The sequence below is a fragment of the Glycine soja genome, chromosome 9 (assembly GCF_004193775.1).
Source record: "Glycine soja cultivar W05 chromosome 9, ASM419377v2, whole genome shotgun sequence".
In the NCBI taxonomy this organism is placed as follows: Eukaryota; Viridiplantae; Streptophyta; class Magnoliopsida; order Fabales; family Fabaceae; genus Glycine; species Glycine soja.
The window spans coordinates 46146799-46167930 of record NC_041010.1 but is presented as its reverse complement, the minus strand read 5'-3'; the positions used below and the strand labels follow the sequence as shown (position 1 = coordinate 46167930).

The window sequence follows — 21132 nt, the reverse complement described above, 5'->3', positions numbered from 1 at the left end:
ATATTTTTCCATATAAAATTCTTTTGATGCTATCATTTTATAATAATAATATGAATTATATTATAAAATATATTTTATATATTTCACAATATTAGTTTATTTTACAATAATAATAATAATATGCATTGTATCAAGATAATTAATAAGAAAAAGGATGTTTCGGTGAATTTTACATTCTTTTGCTTGTGTTGTACATTGTTTTCCAAACTATAGACAAGAAAAAGAGTTATCTAGTACCTTGAGTGTTTGTAGTGTGTTGTTCTCCTTGCGTTGTATCTTGGTATACACCAAACAAACACAAGTTGTGATATTTATCTGAGTGTATGTTATTTTTATTTTATTTTAAATTTGATTAAAAATATTTTAAGATATTCCATAACATTGTTAGTAAGATACACACTATGGAAAGATATAATAATTAAAATCTTTTTGAACTTATATAATAATTAAAACTAGAAAATGTAAATAAGTTAAATAACTTATAATAAAAAAATTTCAAAAGTTAAAAACTAATTAAAAAATATTTTACCAATAAAATAAAAAAATCATATAAATATAAACATGCATGTTTTTTTTTTCATATTCATTTATTCACACATGTATTTTTTTATTATCATGCTATTAATATGAAGTATCTATTAGTTTTACTAATTACTAATTTTCATCAAATAACTTGATTGATCATTTTTAATGAAAATTTTCTTTTCAATCACATTTTTTTCATGTAAATGACATCCAACAAAATGCATGCAGACTGTCTATGAATTTATTATTTTCCTATTCAATTAAGATTTTATAAATTTTAATTTGTTTCCATGTAAAACAATTTTAATGCTATCACTTAAACAAACCTGATTATGAAGATATTCAAAACAAGAAGATTTTAAATTCAATATGAGTTATTCTCAATATTTTTTTATAGATATTCTCGATATTTCTCCCACTAGTTTTAGAATAGACAATAATTCAAATAAAATATGTAAACGATGGTGTTAAATTAAAAAAATTTCTCATATGGTTATATTTGTTAAGTCATTTCACTTAATTTCTAATTTTTTTATTAATTGAAAATTTTGTTTGACTATTTGATAAATAAACTTTTTTATAACTTTTAACATTTTTAAGTAGCTTCTAGTATTTTTTTAAAATATTATTTGAAGTAATTAATATTTTTAAAAATATTAACTTCTAACTTTGTATATTTTATTTTTTTTATCTTTAAAATATTTATTTAATTTTCTTATTATTTTTTTTAAATATATCATTAATATTATTTTATATTTTTAAACTATTTCACTAACTAATTTTATCAAATACTATAATTTAATAAATTAGTTTAAAAACTTTCCATTACCTACTAATTTTATCCAACATAACCATAATCATTATACTTTCTTAAAATGGTGCATTTAAGTCCGGAGGGAGTATTTCTTTTGTCGCTCTCTCTCTCGACGTTATAACTACAATAATTATCGTGAAATTAATACATTTTCTTTCTAGTTTCTAATATTCTTTAATGTGTACATTATGATATGATATGACTTATATCAATTTGTGAAATATCACATGTATGAATTGTGATTGTCTAGTACACCCAACATTATATTTCTGATTCACATGATGAAGAGAAGATTTTTAAATACGTGCAATATAATCAATGATTGTTCCTGTTTTTCGTGAAAGTATGTGGTACACACTAAACCTCTGTAGTTGCATATTTGTATACGTTATTTGGGAAATTGTAAAGTTCACTTAATTTGGTTCATGCATATTGAAGTCGGTTGAAGATCATATCACTTCATAATTTCTCAAGAGTTCTTTCATCACGAACGTTTTGATTAACAATAGTTACCATATAACAGAGTATCAAAGGTCAAGAACAAACACTAGCAACACGTGTTCACGGGGTTCGTTTGGCTGGTCGAACCAGTGAATTTCAATTGAATGAAAATGCAGGAAACTTTTTCAGAATACTTTTCAATTATTTATGCCGTCAATGTCCATTCGTGATTTGTATTGATAGAAGAGTTTCCTAGCTAACAACAAACAGCTTTAGATATTTTATAAATCGGTAATGTTGTTTGCACATAAATGTTGTTCACTTGAGTTTAGGGGGAAATGTTAGTATTATGATATTTCTCAATATTTTTTTTATGTATGCTCGTGAGCACATGTTAAAGAGTATTAAATTATTCTATTTAAGTATTGATGAATGACCTTTACATTTTAGATACTTCTTTCTTTTTTCTTTATCCTTAGAACACAATTGATTTAAAAGCATAACGACCAAATTATCTTTAATTTTCTTATATAACTTTCACTATTATTTCTGTTTCATTTATAATAAATGTGTAAAATATTTAATAGTTAAGTATAAATAAGGGCATAATTAAAAAGTTAATAATTAGTGCTATTTTTTAAAATAAACAGAAAAGTAAGAATAAAATCTTTAAAAATTAATATATAAAAAATGAAGGGGGTATATTAAATATTTTGTTTTCAATATTTCTTTTATTTTCTTAACATGTGTCATGGATGGACATTAGAAGGTTGTTTTCTTTTACATCAAGCAAACACAATGTTAACAAGTACATTACGAATACCGAGGAAATAACCTAAAAATAAATAAAAAAGATCGAATACCGAGGAAATAAAAGAAAAACTTTTAGAAAATAAAGTGCTCTCTCCATTTTAAATTATTTGTCACTTATGTTAATGTATATATCCTAAGAAAATTAAAAATATTAGGACAAAATACCTCTTTGGCTAAGATACACTATATCTTTAGTAAAATAGTTAAACAGCAGTTGTAAATTAATTAAGCATTTAGGTTAGATACCAATAAACAATCGTACTTTTTGAAAAACAAAAAAAAGTCATATGCATTTTGATTTATAAAGTGACAAAGGTTTGAATTTAACATAGCAACAAACTTCGTCGTGTAAGACAAAATAAGTTCTAAAATAAGTGTTATTTTATTTTTTCAACCTAATATCAATTATTTTTTCTTTATATATTTAATACTCACTTTTGGAGAAAGGAAAATGCTAATATAATTAGTACTTAAGATACTAGTATAAAAATCAAAAGACAATCTTTTATAAGAAGTTATTAAAATGTTGTTTATTGATGTGAAATGTCTATAAACTTTAGTGATAGTTAATTTTAACTAGATAGTCTACTGATAATTCTTACTGATTTTTTTATTACATTTTTTTCATTCATAAAATCTAAACTAAAACATTATTTAAGAACGTCAAACAAAATTACACTCAAATCAAATAGATGTTAGTAACTTTTAATATACTCCTATCATGATTTATAAACAAAAATTAGGATAAGATCGATATACTTTTGGTCCTTTAAAATTTGTAAAGTTTAATTTTTAGTGCTTATCCCTCTAATTTTGAAATTTATTTTTCATCCTTCTAAAAAAACTTTAAATGCACCACTTTTGATCATTTACGGTGCTTTAGATAACATTTTATAGATGGATGAAAAGTGATTTAGATAGTACTAGCTGAAACTGAAAGCGGACATTTCAAAACTATAGGAATATATGAAATTAAACTTTGAAGATTCTAAAGGGACCAAAGACATTTTATCCTAAAAATTATTAATTTTTCGTTGGCAAATTCACCAATCAATAATGCTTTTATGATACACATTAACAAAGAAATTCAAGTAGTATTTGAAAATATTTAATGAGGCATATTTAATAAAATTCTCAATTATTGTTGTTAGCTAGGTCATGTAAGTCCTTTTTTTATAAATAAATAAATTTTATGGGGGTGCACTAAATGATATGAGTGTCATCTATTTAATGACCCTTATTTAGTAAATGAAACACGTCATTATCATCAAATAGAACAAAAAAAGGTTTGCTGAAATTCCTCATTTTACAAAATAAACGAATGGTTATCACGAAACATAGTGAAATTTGTGGTATTTATAGCGTTATTATTTGTAAGTTAACCTTACACGGTTTTAATTAGACATCTCGACCCAACTAAGTGTACAATGAGTCAATGGCCGAGAAAGAAAAACAAAGGAGTAGTTGTTTGCAAGTTTAACCACCTCATCTTGGTGGAGAAAGAATACTCACATATAACTCGTATTTAAACAAATAGATAGTGGTTTCTTGATTATCATGTCAAACCCGCACAATTTTGATGAAGAAACACATGTATCTTTTATTTAAAAAAAATAAATTTGAGATTAATTAAACCGTTTTTTGATAGGCAAAAAGAATTTTTATTAAGAAAACTCACCAAAGCACAAGTAGTACTGCCGGAAGAGATTAAAATGTGGATATATACATAGTTTCTTGGGTACCACCTTGCTGTGATTACAGTGATGAAGTGCGTTTTCTCGTTATGCATGGAGAGAAATATTCATAATACACTCTTAGAGTGTGGGATACAAAGCTTTAAATGTGATTATATTTTAGATAAATAATTAATCTTATAATCGATTTAAATAATTAAAATTCATGAAAATCCTCATTAGCGTGGTCAAATAAGCCACGGAACATATATGAAGGCTAATTTCTATATCTGGTATAGTTATACTATTATAGTAGAGTATTATTGTAAATGTAACGCGCGTCATGAATCTTATAATATAGTCGGGCTTAAACCCTAAAGCGGTGTGAAAGTAGGAAAACACGCCAGAATTGAAATGAGAGAGCCAGAGCTCAGCAAATTATCCTGTTTCCTTAGAGTCACGTTGTTGCTCATTTACTTTATCTGCTATGGACTTCCTACTTGCATTAAAAATTGTAAGCTTGCTGTGTTGAAATTCTCTTATTAAATTTTTAGCTTTTTTGTTTTTTTAATTTATAATTTTGGTATTCTTATTTTAAAATTGAGATTTTTAATTTTTTAATTTTTTAAAATTTATAATAGTTTCCATATTTTAAAATAAAAATATTTAATTTCTCACTTTTATAAAAATCCATTATTTTGATAATTTCGTGAAAGTGTGACAGTTAAAAAATTAACATTAATTAAATAAATATTCTTATTTCACTTTATTAAAATTTGATAGAAGAATTAAAATTATAAATTTTACAAAATTAGAGGATTACATTTTAAAATACTGGAGTTAAAATTACAAATTTTGAAAAATATGAATATTAAATATCTTTATTTTAAAATAAGATGATTAAAATTATGAATTTTAAAAAATAAAAAAACCAAAATTATATTTAATTCTAAATTTTAATACTATAAGGTCATATTTAAAATTTGCATTCTATCTATTTTATATTTTAAAAAAATAATAAATACAAAAGTGAAAGAAGTGGTACAAAGTATGCCCACAATTATCCACGTGAAGTAACATAACCCAAAGCATATAGTAATAACATATATGACAGGAGGTTCTTTTTTTTTTCTACAAAGACAGAGGAGAATTAGTGTATGCCACTCCATCCAACCAGCTGATAAAAGCACTGTTCTAATCATGAACATTGATTTGACAAATAGCCCTTGTACTTGCAGATATGGACTAGCATCTAGTAGCCTTATAAAATCAGATATATATGCAATTTTTCATTGATAAAACATATATTTTGAGACTTTTTTTTTGGTTTAGAATATACTACATATGGGGATGAGGAAGTATAACATTTCTGTATATGTTAAGACCAGGGAGGATTTGATAAACACAAACTTAATAGGTGGATTTCTTTAAATTTATTTAATGTTATTCTTTAAGTAAAATTAGAGTTTTGCGTAAAAAGAAAGAAAGTAAAATTAGAGTTTCAACTTAACAATTTAAACAATATCTATATATGTATAAAAAAATATAAATCAATATTAAAAGTTCATACTAACTATAAAATGTTATCTCAAAAAACTATCAAATCAAAATTCTACAGTAATTTAATACTACCTATAATCCTCACTTAAGTTTTCTGCATTTAATAATCAGCAGACCTTTTAATTATCATAACTCAGTGGTTCATGACTTGTACGTGTGTTGTGTTTCAGTTTTTCAGACAGTATGCAAATTAAGTCTACCATGGTTAATGTGCTTTCAATCTTTATTTCTCTTAAAAAATGAACTACTGCAACAATTGTGCTCTGAATCTTTTAAAAACAAAAGTGCATTTACTTTTGTTTCAAGAAATTGCAAATGTTAGGGGGGAAAGTCATTGCAGATGTTGAAATTCTATTTCTGGTATGAAATTTATATAGGTTGCAGCAAATGGACATAACTGCAACTGCGACATCTCATAAATATATAACACCGTGGTTTTATTTGTCAATTGATGAAGTTTTCAATCAAAATCTCCGCTGACAAAGTAATCTCTTGAAAATTGGAAATCCTGCCTCCTAATAAGCCTCTTTGGCAATCCAATCCAAATTAGATATCAGTACTATGCATCTGTTTTCTTTTTATATTATTCAACAAGAGATAATTCATTAGTTAAAATTGAACAACTCTAGATCAATATTGATTTATACGGTTAGTGAAGTTTATTGATTTTTTTGGTAATAGAAATACTCATGTGTATTTTCACTTCAAAATGGTTGGATAATATTCTATTTGAGTTCACTTTACTGTACAGAAAATTTTAAAAATAAATAAATCATTCAACTCAACTTGAGTCTTATATGATGTCAGTGAACATTTTACAAAATTAACATTATATGATTTTTAAATAATTATCTTAATGATTAAAACAATTTAAAGTATCGAATTCATATGAAAAATGTAGCATGTAATAATTAATTAATATCAAATACGTTTTTATCATTTTTAATAAAATTGTGGTCTAAATTATAACAGTTATGTAAATTATTTTATTAACATGTATTATTCTTTTATATTTTTTATGGCTAATATAAATATTTTTTTGTTTGAACCCCTTACCAGATAATTATTTAGCGTGTATAAAATAATATAACGTGTGATTTTTTTATTATAGATATAACGTGTAGAACTATTGAATTGCATATACATTGGAAAAAAATAGATTTAATTTATGACCTAGGAAAAATTTAGGTGAGTATAATAATACCGAAAAGATGTATAAATTCCAGTTTATGTTTTTATGAATTACATTGATTAATACGAAATGTTTAATTTAATGCTTCACCCTTTGACATCGAGCATTTTTCTTTTCAGGCCACTGACATCATCCAAATATAATGTTTCTACTCACTTTAATTAGCTCGCCAGTATATACTTGCAATTAACTGAAGATGAAAGGTTTCTAAGTGTATTAAAGCCATCTTTTTTTACCCCTCTTTTTTTTTATCTCTTCCGATCCTTAATTATTCTTATTTACACTATTAGTATATATATTTTTTAAATCCTTTACTAACAGTATGTTTCTCATTAGGCTTTCCCTCATCGCTATGAACTTTATTTAATAGAATTTGAACTATTAATATTAGGGGAAAAGAGACACTATGGTGCCAGCTCACTGCATTTTCATATTATTTTTAAATAAAAAAGAAAGATAATAAAAATTAGTAGTGGTTGACTGATAGTTATAAAGATAAAATAATAATTTATGTATGTAATTATAGAGATAAAATGGGTATAAAAATGTATATACTAAAACATCTTATTCTTTTTACATATATAGTTATAGATACTCGTTAATATTAATAATATGATGTAAATATTATGGTAACAATAATTTGTTTAGGATAAAAAAATGAAATATGCAGTACAACACATTTTATAGTTAATGTACATTAATAATGATGAATATACTAATAGTCAAATTTTTTATTGAAAATAAATACTAATGATGATTAATAAAAGACAAACTATTGTTAGTAAAAAATTTCTATTGCTTGATGAATCCTTTTTATGTTTTTTTTCCTCATCCATCACTCATCCTGATTTACTTTTTTTTTTTTTAATTTCTTTCCTTTCTATATCACTTTCTATTCGGATTATATACTTTTTTTCTGTCAAGGCAACATGGTACACTACACACTGTTTTTTCATAACAGAAATTCAACTTATAATTTATCACTTTTCAGGAGATAATTAAGTCATTTCTGTTAGACATAACTTTCATTAATAAAAAATATTTTTATAAAATTAAAATAATTCAACTATTCTCTTAATATATTTCAAATTAAGGAATGGGATTTTCGTGTTTTGTATTTAGTCCTAACATCCACCTAAATTTGACGTTTCAACACGGTTTCCACGACTCCTCCAGATAGATGTCGTGTCACTGGGGTTATTTCCATAGAGTGTCCAACATCTTAATCTATTAAGGTATTAATTTGATCACTTGAAAAATGAAAGAGAAATTACTATATATTATGGTGTAAAAGATTTTATATTAATTATTATTCAATAACAAATTATCAGGTATAATAAAACTATTGATTTGCTTAGTTACTATTTTGAAAATTATACATATTGTGATTTTTTATTAATTAGCAGTATAGAAAAAATTATACTAAAAATATATAGAATTTAAAGTCAAAATGAAAAGTACTGTTAAAGATGGAAGATACATGCACAAAACATTGTATTTTGTTTGAAAATGAAGAGGAGCAAGAGTAACTAGAGTGAACAGAGCTGAAGAAGGTGGAATAATGAAATTTTTACCCAAACATACCTAAAAAAACAATTAACTACGCAAACACACATATCTTTTTTTATTTACTAAAACATACAAGTTTACGATGTAAATTTGGATTGAGGGATCCAAATTTACACTATAATTTTCAGAAAATTTTACCAAATAACATTGAGAATTCAAGTTTTCTCAACCCAAATTCTCAACCTGTTTTTCTTTTACAAAAAAAATAATATTTTTTTAAAGATGAAAAAATAATATAAATAAAGGAAACTAATTCAAAATAATAAAATTAGAGATGTCTGTTACACAACATCTTTTAAACTATGATTAGTTTTATCATTTTTATGTTTCAATTGTTATTGTTAATATGTTCTGTTATTTTTGTTTTATTATGTTTTGTTTTTATATATTGTTAATATAAATGAGATGTAGTAACTATATATTCATTGTCTTTTAGTTAATTTAATTTTTTAAAATCATTTTTCCCTTTTTAATTTATTTTAAGACTACTAATTAATTTTCTTATTTTTTAATTAACGTACATAAGGAAAAAAAAACCGGCAATGAAATAAAAATTAAACTTTATGACAAATTTAGTGTTTTAAGTTTACAATAAAAACCGCCAATTTATATATTTGTGTAAATAATAAAGGATATGTATGTTTGGTTATATAATTTTTTTTTATGTATGTTGCCGAAAAATTTCCCTGGAAAATAATGCGCTTATGACAACCTGGTGAGGGTTGGAAAATTGAAACCCCAAATTAAGAATGAGTCATTGTCATGGTGGCACTGAAATATAGGAGCATATACAAAGGTGGATAGAGAGCGCGTTTACCATTAGAAGACCCACAGTACCACATGACCTTTCACACTCAATATTCAGCCCAAGGTTGAAATTATGGGAAGAGGACACCTTGTTCACCCTTGCATGCATTGCCTTCACTTTCTTGGGGTGGGAGAGAGAGAGAGAAAGGGGTTGTGAATTTTTTGAGAGCAATGGCAGCTCTATTAGGAGAGGGGGAAGGACCACTAAGGTGTGTGTATGGTTAGGTGTGACTATTTGTTTGCATTTATGTATGCCAATTTCGTGTTCCAGCACATTACAACTGTTCTAGTCTGTCTTGCGTTCAATTTCTCAAGGTACTCCTAGTTCTAGAGGAGAGCCACTCTCTCTACGCCTCCTTAATTGAATAGATGGGATATAGTCTTAACAAATTATCATTAATATACTTAGTGGAAAATAGTTTTATGACGAATCGGGAAAAAAAAATCATATTGTTCGTTGATTCATTTTTCTCGTAATTTTTGTATCATATTTATGATCGATTATTTTTAATTTCAACATTGATTGAATTTTATAGCTTTAGATTGAATAATGAGTTGATTCGAGTATTGTTAAAAATCTTTAAATAAATCTTGTAGACTAGTAAGCTTAAATCTTTAAGCAAATCAATAAATATATAATATTACAGTAATATTCAATATGAAAAATATTATTATTTAAACTCTACATATTATTATGAGTAAGTTACATAATTTTTTTTTATGTTTCCACTTATTACACCCAGCTAAATGTACCCTTCTATTCTGTACCCCTATAAACTCCCTCTAATTTATTGGCTTGTATAATAACATTAGACACCCTTTCCTGCCACTCCATAGATAAGTAACCCTATAATTCATACGTGTTTTTAGGTCGAGGATATGCGTGAAGTGTCTCCCAGAATATGTAATGGAGGATCGACTAAGGGAATTATTTTCTGAAAAAGGAGAAATCACTGATGTCAAGCTTATGCGTACCAGTACTCTTTAATATTCTTTCCTCAAATCATAATAATATATCACTATCCCACTTTTCATTTTAGAATTATGATTGATGATTGATATGTGTTGATTTGCATGTTAACTCAGAGATGGTAAGAGTCGCCAATTTGCTTTTATTGGATTTTGTGAAGACCATCAAGCTCAGGAAGCTATTCGATATTTCAACAAAAATTATCTTGGTGCATCTAAAATTACATGCGAGGCCTGTTGTTTATGTTATTTTGTATCATTCTTTGATTTCTTTCATTTTTTTTCTTTATACTATTCTATTATATAACATGCTTTACTATGTCTTCATCAACCATGTAGGTGGCTAAAATTATAGCTTGGCGATACAAGTCTTCCTCGTCCATGGAGTCGATATTCTAAAAAGAAAGACAATAAAGTGACTACCCTAGATGGAAACAAACATGCTAGAGCTAAAGGACAATAAGGAGAAAAGTCTAAGGACATTGTTGATATTGATGACCCACAACTTCAACAATTTCTTCTGGTAATGCAACCTAGGGCTAGGGTTAAATTGTGGGTCAATGGCACACCCATTGCCTCATCCAATGTTTGCAACAAAGTTTCATCAGATGCAATTCATCCCATCTTAGTTCAAAGTGGCTCACTGATAGGAGGACTTTCAAACAATCCTAAACACAACAAGTCACGTGAGCTTGAGCACGGTGAAGTGATTTATCATTTATGACATGGATTATTTCAAGAGTAAAATGACTAAGGAGTGATTCGATGTGCATTGATGACAAACATAATCATGCAGTCATGCTATTGAACATGAGAAAGTTGCAATTGTGACCCTTTCAAAGGAACCTCAAGAAATGGTGCTGAAGAGTTAGATCTAGAGGATCAAGAAGATACTTGTGGAAAGGGTGTTGCCCATGATAAAGCTCAAGTGAATCCAGAAGCTGAAAAAGTAGTTTCTGAGTCCTGTCGATTGTTTGTCCATAATCTGCCCTACACAGCAACGTACTCATTTAGATTCTAATAAATCTCTCTTTTTAAAATTTTTTTGGATCCATATATGATACTGTTTATCATCCTTTTCTAATTAAGTTATTTAAAATGTAAGGAATGTCTTGAGCAAGTTGAATTATGAACATTACTTAATACTAATATCTATCAGTGTTTCTTTGGTTTCGCTTAACCTTACTACTATTAATATTTGTATTGCTTGTTGGTTTTAATAATTGTGTTGTTATTTTAATTGTTACAGTACTAGTGAGGAAGAACTGCAACAACATGTCGGTAGTGAGCTCTTGCCTGCCAGTTAGTTTGGTGGTGGTGCCTTAGAGGTTCATGTGGTTGTCAATAAAAGTACAAAACTATCCAAAGGAATAGCATATATTCTTTTCTCAGGTCCAGAAATTGCAAGAAGGTGAAAATTGGGTGACTATAAGTTGTCTCACTGTTATTTATACCGACTTTGTTATATTGCAAATCCTAGTCTTTTTGTTCATTTTGTGGTGTATCCTTTGAAATTATTAAGTCATTTTATTTTAAAAGTATCTCCAGGTAGCAGATGTAGTCAAAAGTCATGTAGGCATAAATAATCTTTGGACTACTTTATTTTTAGACTTCCTCACAGCCACTCCATATGGAGTTGGCTCTTTAGTAATTTTGGTTAATTTGGGATGTCCTCTGAATTCAGAAAAGTTCTTCTGATTAGCTTTAGCAGATTTGGTAGAACCAAGGAAGGAAAGACCTTTGTGTTCTCCCAATTGTCCTCTCAATTCAGAAAAGTAGTTTGGTTGTGTTGTTTTTTTATTTAAAATAATATTATAATACTTCTTTCAACTAAAAATTAGTATATATAGTACATTAATGCTCAAAATATGGATTTTACATCTAGGATTTGACATGAAAATTGTAGGTAATATTGGATTGGTTTAAGTTGTAAAGTTCTGAAAGATTGTATGAACCTCTTGGATTATATATGAACTTTTCTGCGACGAATCAAAAGTAGGTTGGAAACAATAATCCCTTGTGCCTGAATTGGAGCTACAACATCACTAGACATTGGATAACAGTGCATGTTGTAAAACTAACAACTGTTTCCAAAACTTTGACGGCCAATTGTCATTCATCAACTGACATTGTGTCACTAAAATTGTTTTGACAATAATTGATGTGATAGTATGATAAATGTTCATCAGGGCAAGAAAAAAGTTACACCATTCAATCCTCCGAGGAAGATTGTTGTATGTTATGCCAGCCATATCATATATCGACAGATTTAGTTTAGGATTTTGTTATCACATCTTATCGTTAGGATTTATTTTTTAGTTCAGAATTATGTTATGAGTGTCATAGCTTATATCTTTAGGATTTATCTTTACTATAGGATTATGTTATTTGAATTCTGTCTCTCACTAGCATACTGTCCTATATCTATTAACCTCTCCCTCAACCAACTCGATCCCTAAAAGATAAATCCTAAAGATAAACTATTATTTCATCTATGCTGATTCATTGAAGTTTTGCTGACTTGTTTCATATGCTATTCAATGTAGGGATGCTCCATTATACTTGGAGTGGGCTCCATTATACTTGGAGTGGGCTCCTTCCAATATTCTTAGTCAAAGCTCAACATTTAAAAAAATGAAAATGAATAGTGGAATTGGTGAAAATGATGTCAAACAGCTGAAATTGGAGCAAAATGTATTAAGAATATCATATGTGGATATTGGTCCAGACAGAGTACAGGTTTGGCATATTAAATTGTTTTTCTTTAACCTGTAATATATGCTCTCATATTACATAAAATGGAAGTTGATTAGTGTGAGAATTTAGAATATTGAGTCTCTATCCTTACCAATAGTAAAATTGTAGTCATATATATTTATTTTTGTATCATGATGCCACCATGGAGAAATATTCCATAGATCATTTTGCAGATCAGTCAATTTTTATTTTGAAATTGTCGAATGCTAAATATTCCATATTGTTTGTTCTTCAATTATTATTTAATCTTTCATGTTTCAGGCTCGGACCCTGTTTGTCAAGAACCTAAATTTCAATACAACAGATGAGAGTCTGAGGAAACATTTTAGTGAAAACATGAAAGAGGGAGCAATTTTGAGTGTCAAGGTAATGGGTTTAAATGCTAAGTGCTAACTTTTTACTTTTCATGACTTGCTGTTTTTTCATATTTTTGTTTTGCTTCTGTCACAAATAGGTGAAGAAACATTTGAAAAATGGGAAAAATGTTTCCATGGGGTATGGATTTGTTGAGATTTACAGGTATTTACAACTTAAATCAAACAATGCCTGATATGTGGATTTTGAGATCCTATTTGTAATGATTCTAATTTGAAAGTGAACGTTCTAATTTTATTTATTTATTAATTCGTTTAGGGTACTGCTTTGGATGAGCATGCTCTAAGGGTTAAAATTTTGTCAAGTAAAAAGTGAGGGACAAGTACAAAAGACAATTGAGAAGGGCAAGAGTTTGACAAAGTTGCATGTAAAAGATGTTGCTTTTGAGGCAACAGAGAAGAGTCTGAGAGAATTGTTTAAACCATTTGGCGAGGTGATTACTATTAAAAACTGTTGGTTCATATAGTTCTCTTGTGCAAATAGCAGCACTTTATTTATGCTCAAAACACTGCAGATTAAAAGCTGAAGGTTGCCGAAGAAGTTTGGATGTCATAGTCATAGAGGCTTTGCTTTTGTAGAATATGTTACTCCGAAGGAGGCAGAAAATGCTCTTTCAACACTTCAACATACCCACATATTGGGCTGGCATTTGGTAAGAGAAACTAAATTATGGATTTAAAAATTTTGATTTAGTGACACCTCTATGTTGTGTCCCTCCTTCCCTTTTCTTGGATAACAATTGTCAAATTGCAAATATTTGAGAACTAATGGTCCTTATTATTTTCAGAAAATAGAGAGAACGAATGTTGATCCGAGTTTGGATGAACAGCGGGCTCAAACAGCTGCTCAATTTAGTAGACATATGAATTTCAAAATGCTACTATGTTATCCAAGAAAAGAAAGAACATCAGTATCTTAGATGAAGGAATATGAAGTTTAAAAGGAAAGTTCATTAGTATGAGGCCAAAGATTTAAGTGTCTGTGTCTGAAGTTCAGGGATCACGATTATGTGTAAGAAAATAGACAAGTGATGCAAAAGTAAGTTGGAGGGAACATACATGTTGCACTCATTGCTGGAGTCAGAAGGAGATTGTGGATAATTCTTAGCAAGTGCCATTCACACTGTTGATTGGTTTTAGGAATTAAATTGATTCTATAAATGAGATTTTGTCTAAGAAGTATTAAAATAATTATTGATTTGATTATTTTATTTTTGTATTTGTTTGAACATTTCTTCAAATTTAGTTAAACTGCAATTGATTTTTTTTGTTTTAGATTTAATTGCATGATTGATGATTTACCTGTTATTTATTTGTTAACCATAAATTTGGTTTTTGAAATGGTAAGGTGATATTATATTGACTTGGTAAACTCCCAGATACTTTAGTCCTATAGATTTTAAAAACCATCTAATAGTCCTTTGACTTTACAAATCTACATTCAATTTAATAAAATGATTTTTTCAAAAAATAAAGTACAAAAGAATTAAAATAAAAAGTTTAATGGTGATAGTGTAAATTACTTTTTGCTACGTCAGGGACTAATAAGTAATAACCTCACCAAAAAAAAGAGTCATAAATTTTAAGAGTTTAAACTTTATCAAAATTGTGTTTGCACTACCAAACATCAATCGCGTACATAGCAGTTCAAAACTCTATGGTATATACGATGTACGCACTGCCCTAGTCATTCCTACTTTGTTTCAATTGAAATAACCACTTGGATTTAACTCTAATGATTTGAGAGGGTGAAAATTGGGGAAAAGAAATTATATGAACCAACAATTCCAAAAGATTGCTAGATGAAAATACATGAATGAATTTATATTACATCTCTAACACTTTATCTAAGAGCCCGTGATACCATGCTCTTAATTAACAGTCTAAAAAACTTAAGCAGATAGGAAATTTTCGCAATCGATTTAATATTACATCTCTAACACTTTAGATTCAATCCATGATAAAAATTCACGATAAAATACAAATGTAAAAGAAAAGAAAAAGGGTGAAATGTAGCTGAACTAGAATCAATGATTATTCTTTTTTAATATAATTTTTTTTTGAATTACAACCATCTTTGAAGTTGAGAGAAAGTATAATCAACACTGGCTTCCGCTTTCCACCTAAAACTGCACAAGGGTCTTCCCATCTTTTTCAAATCTTAACCTTTATATGAGAATATTGAATCAGATTAGAAAATGGCATGGCATCCCTTTGATGCCATAGAGAAGATATCTTTGACACCACCCTCACAGAAAGGAAAAGGGAATTCACCTAAATTACACAGTGGCGTCCGTGGAATGGGAATTAGAGCTTCCAGAGAGTCTTGGTTGCAACTAGAATCTTTTCTCTGCCGTGTGATTCAGGTTCTTTATCGTAAACCGTAGGCTTCCACCTCACTGCACCAGCAATGTGAGCTACTCTGTCAATTACTTCAGGAGCATCCCTTACCACCATAGTTCCCTCAGGACGCAAAATTCGATCAATTTCAACCATTAAATCAACAAGAGTACATCTGCCATGAAGGTGTGAAGCTATCAGGGTGAGCTCATTGTTTATGCACATAACATTTTGCATCAGTAAAGAGCATTTGTTTGTTCTCTATGTTAACAAATATTTATAAGCAACGACCATGAGTTTTCAATTTAGGAATTCAATATATTAAGTTATTCACCAATATCTTCTGCAGTCCCTTGTATCAAAAAAGGATCTTCCAAATCAATAGATTAACAGCTTCGGAAGGCAGAAGCAGTGAAATCATATTAACAGTTAAAAATGAGCATACCTGTTTTGACCAGATGCTGGATCTTTTATAAGGGATTCAACGCTGACCACATGGATTAGATCATAGCTACGAGGATATGTTGAAAATGGTTCGCACCTGGGAACATAACCATACAGCTTATAGATCTAAGAAAATTCATCCATTATAAATTGAAATGCATACCCAAATGTGTTTAATAAAAAAATTTGGCAACTGATCAGAAGCAGGATCTAGATAAAAATTCAAAGAAGAGTGTTATGTGCTTTAGGTTTTAACTTTATAATTATAACAATACCTAGAAGATTGCCACTCCTTTTCCATTTATCATTATTTAATTGAGCAGAGTTTAACATCAATTTAGATCCAAAAAATAATCTCAAGAGAACTAAATTAGCTCGACACAGAATGAATTTCTGTTACATTACAAGCCTATCTATGCACCCACACAGACAGACCCAAGATACTGCAGGGAGCAGTAATTGTCAAGAAAAGTAGAGCTACAAGCATCATGAACTAGTCAAAATTGGAATGCAGGAAGCAACTTGTAAGCAAATGAAACAGCTGAAATCCAGTTGAATCAGTGTTCTGGTCTAAAAGACAATAATCATTGTGAAACACAAATTTTTCCAAAAATATATCCTATTTTGAAATTGCATCATCAGTTAAAAAAAAAGAAGTTTATTTTCCAAGACGTGTCAAAAGATCAGAGCTTGAAAGATTCGGGATAATTCCTTTAAGACAAGAAACACTGAAACATTCAGAAAAAGCTCACCAATCATGATAAACTCCAATAAGACCTCTGTCAAAGATAACATCAAGAGTAGGTGGCTTTTGTGCTGGAACTACATTCATCACCCACACAGGATCAGATTTTAAGGCTGCCGCAAAACCTCCAAATAATGCATTCATGTCCATGACATTGCGCACAGATTGAGTGCCCAACTTGATTTTTAGAGAATTCTTATAGTGTGCCACCCTCCTTACCCACCGCTTAGTGTCAGCCTCATACACATCAACACCGTTTTTCAGGAGTGTGGATCTCGGAGGTGTTGCAGTAAGCCTCTCCGGCCACTTGGGAATTATCCCAATAGCATAATCTCCTTTAACATATGTCCTACTGACACATTTCTTCAATTTGAAGTACCTGAATCAAGAAGATCTTTTAACAATGACAGCATTCATGCAAATGATATATATAAATATACCAATGCTGGACAAGACAGAAAGAGAAGCAAGGAAAATAAGAGGAAAAAACTTAAACTACTAAACTAGCAATAGTCTGCTGGAAATTACCAAGCTTGACTTGGGTCATCTGAATCATCACATAACTCAAGACCAAATTCATTTTCATTGGGAAGACACGATTCTCCGGCTGGCTTCTTCCAGATCACAGTGTTACCATCTACAGCAATCAGTTCATAACACAAGGCTCTTGCCACAGCTTGGAGATCAGACCATTCTTTATCTTGTTTAGGCCACTGAACAGGGGGACCAGAGATGACAAAATATCCACCAGGACGAAGTAATCTGTCCACTTCAATGAAATAAGAGGCATCTGCAAGGCACATTTGCTGCATTAGGGAAAGGACAAGCATGCAGAAGATTGGAATATATGCACAAGTGAGCTGCAATGAAGAACTTACTGTAGGCTGTAAACGGGATCAAACACCTAGAGCAATGAACTAAGTCAAATCCAAATGCAGGAAAAGGTTGTCTGCGGGTGCCAAGCATAGCAACAAAAGCTGGTACTCCTCTTTCCAAGGCAAATTGTATTTGAGCTTTATGTGAATCTCTTGGTGCAAAAGACATGGTTAAAATATTCTTAGACAGCATATATCCTCCAAAACTAGCAACCTGTGAAAAAATAAGATGTATTAGCATGTTAAACAGGAATAAATTCTAGTAAGATCTCAAAGGAAAACAAGATAACAGCTCTTACTGTCTTACCCCACACCCCATGTCAAGTGCAGTCCTCAGAACACCTTCACTTATGGGAATGTATTGACCAAGTTTTTCTATATATTGTTCTGCTCCATCAGGAAACATTGTACCACCACCAGGGAATATAAAGTGTTGACCTTCTAGTTTCATCCATCCCTGGTGACCTTTCCTGTCAGCAATCTTGTTGTACGGCATGTTGCTGTGCCATATCTGCACATAATATATTATCAATATTTTGGATGGATGAATCAATGAGTGATAAATCCCAACATCATTCTAAATTAGAGTATATGATATCTTGATGATGTTCTGCAAATGTGAACAAGAAAAAGTGGAAGATATAGAAAGAAAAATATTATGTGCATTACCCTCTCCAATCCATCCTCTTAAATCTTTTAACATTACAGAGTAATAGTTAAAATAAGAAGCATTTATCACAGAAAACTACCATGGGAACCTCAATCAGGCATCCATATAAACAACTACTTAAACATCATTTGCCCATAGCTCTATCAGGAATTACAAATTTACTCTAGAACAATTTTTTTAGATCTCTGATTTATCAAAGCACTTGATAGAAGTTAATTGATCAAACCAGAGGAATTAATTAATTTAACCCCTTCTCTTTTCTGTCCTCTTTTTTTCCCAATCTATCTCTCAATTACATCAAACCATATACTAAATTCTAATTTGGCTGCTAGCCTCACATCGCGATTATAATAAAGTCACACCATCACCAAAGAGGCCTCTTCCAAAGAATTTGAATTCAGGGAATTTTCTTTGTCCTAGGGGTTTCTAGAAACAAATACAATGTGGCCTTAGTAGTCACAACTTCACTGCTAGAAAACACAAACATCACATTTTGCTAGATCAATAAGAACTCTAAATTAGAGACACCCATCAAGATCACTTCCTTCATAAATGGCATACTGACATCTCATCATTAAGTGATCCCAGTCTGAACCATACAAAAATGAACTCTTCCACAACCCAAAAACATAATTTTTTTGTTATTTGAATCACCGAGTCATATAAACTATTTAAGAGCCATACTTGCAACAAGGTCCCGGATCCAAAAGCAGCTGAAAATGCAAGTTTTTTCTTCTCCAAAAACTCAGACCCCAAAACACTAAGAAAATCATATTTACTAACAGTTTAAACACCAAACACAAGTTACTTAGTCCTTTCCTCCAAGCCAACCAAAGTCAACATACACAATAACAAAACACTCCAATTAAAAACAGCTTATAAATAAGTACTCACAAAAAGAACTTAGGCCCTGTTTGGATAAACTTCTCAATAAGCACTTACAGGAGAAGAAAAACGAGGAAAAATGACTTGAGCTTCTTCCATAAGCTAAAATTAGCTTATGCACAAGTGAAAATCAGTTCTTGGACAAGCTAAACAAGAGAGCTTCTACAAAAAAGCTTAATTTGAACTTATGGAAGAAGCTTAATTTCTTTTCCTACAAGTGCTTGCTGAGAAATTATCCAAACAAGACCTTCTTCAATAAGTTCTTAATTAAGTTGTGTGCCTAGACAGCCCCTAAATTCATTAAGAAAAACACAAACAAAACAAACAGTCACCAACTCTTCAAAGTTCCCTCACCACCAAAACACAAAACACACACCTTGTGCAAGCTCTCCGGCCACGGCACCGGAACCCGGTACCCGTGGGGCGGCGGAATCAAGCAGAGTGGCGAGTCCTCCGGCCTGGGACAGTGCCTCTCCCGGTAGTAGTTCATCTCCCTGCTCAGCTGGCTGTTCAGCCTCGGATCCTCGCACGGCATGTGGTCCGCGTCCGCGGCGGGACACGCCTCCAAGCCGCGTCCCCCAGCCTCGATCGCGGCCACGAGGCGGTGGTGCTGCCGCGGGTCGGCGCCGGAGCGGAGCAGCGTCTGGCGGCCGGAGGCGGCGAGCGAGTCGCCGAGCGGGGTGAAGACCATGGCGAAGAATAGCAGCACCAGGAAGAAGAACACACCGGAGACGAGGTCCAGGAGCCGCCATTGCCGCAGCGCGTGGCCGCGCTTGGAAGGTGACGAGGAGGAGGAGGAAGAATTGGAGTGACCCATTTGAGGAGAATTACGTATCGGGCTATTGCGCCATCTGGGTCTCGGGATTCAGTGTCAAAATCGGTGCTTTACGCGGGAATCGTAATGGGTTGCTTTGCTTTACTTGCTTCGTGGGGTGGTTGTTTCTTTCTTTCTCTGGTTTTGTTCAGTGGTGGAATAAACAAATAGAGTAAAGACTAATATAGAGTTTGCAATGAAGTAACTTTGTTTGTTGGGTGTTGGTGAGAGTGAGGCAAGTTTGAAGAGTGGGAGTGAGAAAAAGGGAAAGGAAGAAGAAGCAGGATCTGATATGATATGGCTCAGCTTCTCTGGTCTTGGACCAATTAATGTTTCTGGGCCATTGCACATGCATTTATATTACTCATATAGTACGATAAAACTAAATTGCAATTGATTATGAATATAGATATCTCATATTAATATTTTAAAATTTGATAAATAAATGTTATTAAAAACTGTAAGATACATATTTACTGTATTTATATAATATGGGAAAATAATTTATTTATAAATAGATTTAAATGGTTAAGGTAAAAGGTAAGAATATTAATAATTGTAACATGAAAAATGTTTATAACTGTTGATTGTTTTAAATGAATAATATTATATAATGTTTAAACATGAAAAATTACAGATTTGCCTTTAAATGTTTATTATAAAACAAGATTTAAGAGATTTTGATTCGTTCATAAACTAGTATATTAGTCAAATATCTTGGGAGATGGCTTGTATGAGATAAAAGACTAAATATTCACCCGTACATCTTATCATGAACTAAGGACGTAACTTATAAGTGGTTTGGTTAGATTTAGTTTTGTGTATTTTAAGTTTAATTCAATTAAATTTAATTGAGTTGAGTTTT

General features: G+C 30.4%; 1 protein-coding gene and 1 long non-coding RNA gene across 3 annotated transcripts; one reads left to right on the top strand and one right to left on the bottom strand.

Annotated features, from left to right (window-relative positions):
- Nucleotides 1-10203: 10203 nt before the first annotated feature.
- On the top strand, nt 10204-14743 carry LOC114425429. Its single transcript, XR_003669223.1, has 9 exons — nt 10204-10371; nt 10481-11365; nt 11613-11774; nt 12910-13102; nt 13382-13486; nt 13575-13639; nt 13754-13928; nt 14010-14147; nt 14283-14743. It is a non-coding gene; the product is annotated as an uncharacterized LOC114425429 (long non-coding RNA).
- A 652-nt stretch (nt 14744-15395) lies between these two features.
- On the bottom strand, nt 15396-20589 carry LOC114425256 (probable methyltransferase PMT13). 2 transcript variants are annotated; one of them, XM_028392104.1, is made up of 8 exons: nt 19830-20589; nt 18206-18409; nt 17902-18112; nt 17552-17813; nt 17031-17402; nt 16280-16375; nt 15769-16009; nt 15396-15660 (listed from the first exon to the last, which is right to left on the bottom strand). In XM_028392104.1, exons 1-7 carry the CDS (start codon nt 20268-20270, stop codon nt 15802-15804), a joined length of 1794 nt encoding a protein of 597 aa, XP_028247905.1. In that variant the 5' UTR covers nt 20271-20589; the 3' UTR covers nt 15396-15660; nt 15769-15801. The 2 variants fall into 2 exon arrangements, with proteins under 2 accessions (XP_028247905.1, XP_028247904.1); XM_028392103.1 differs by having other exon boundaries at nt 15396-16009.
- Nucleotides 20590-21132: the final 543 nt, after the last annotated feature.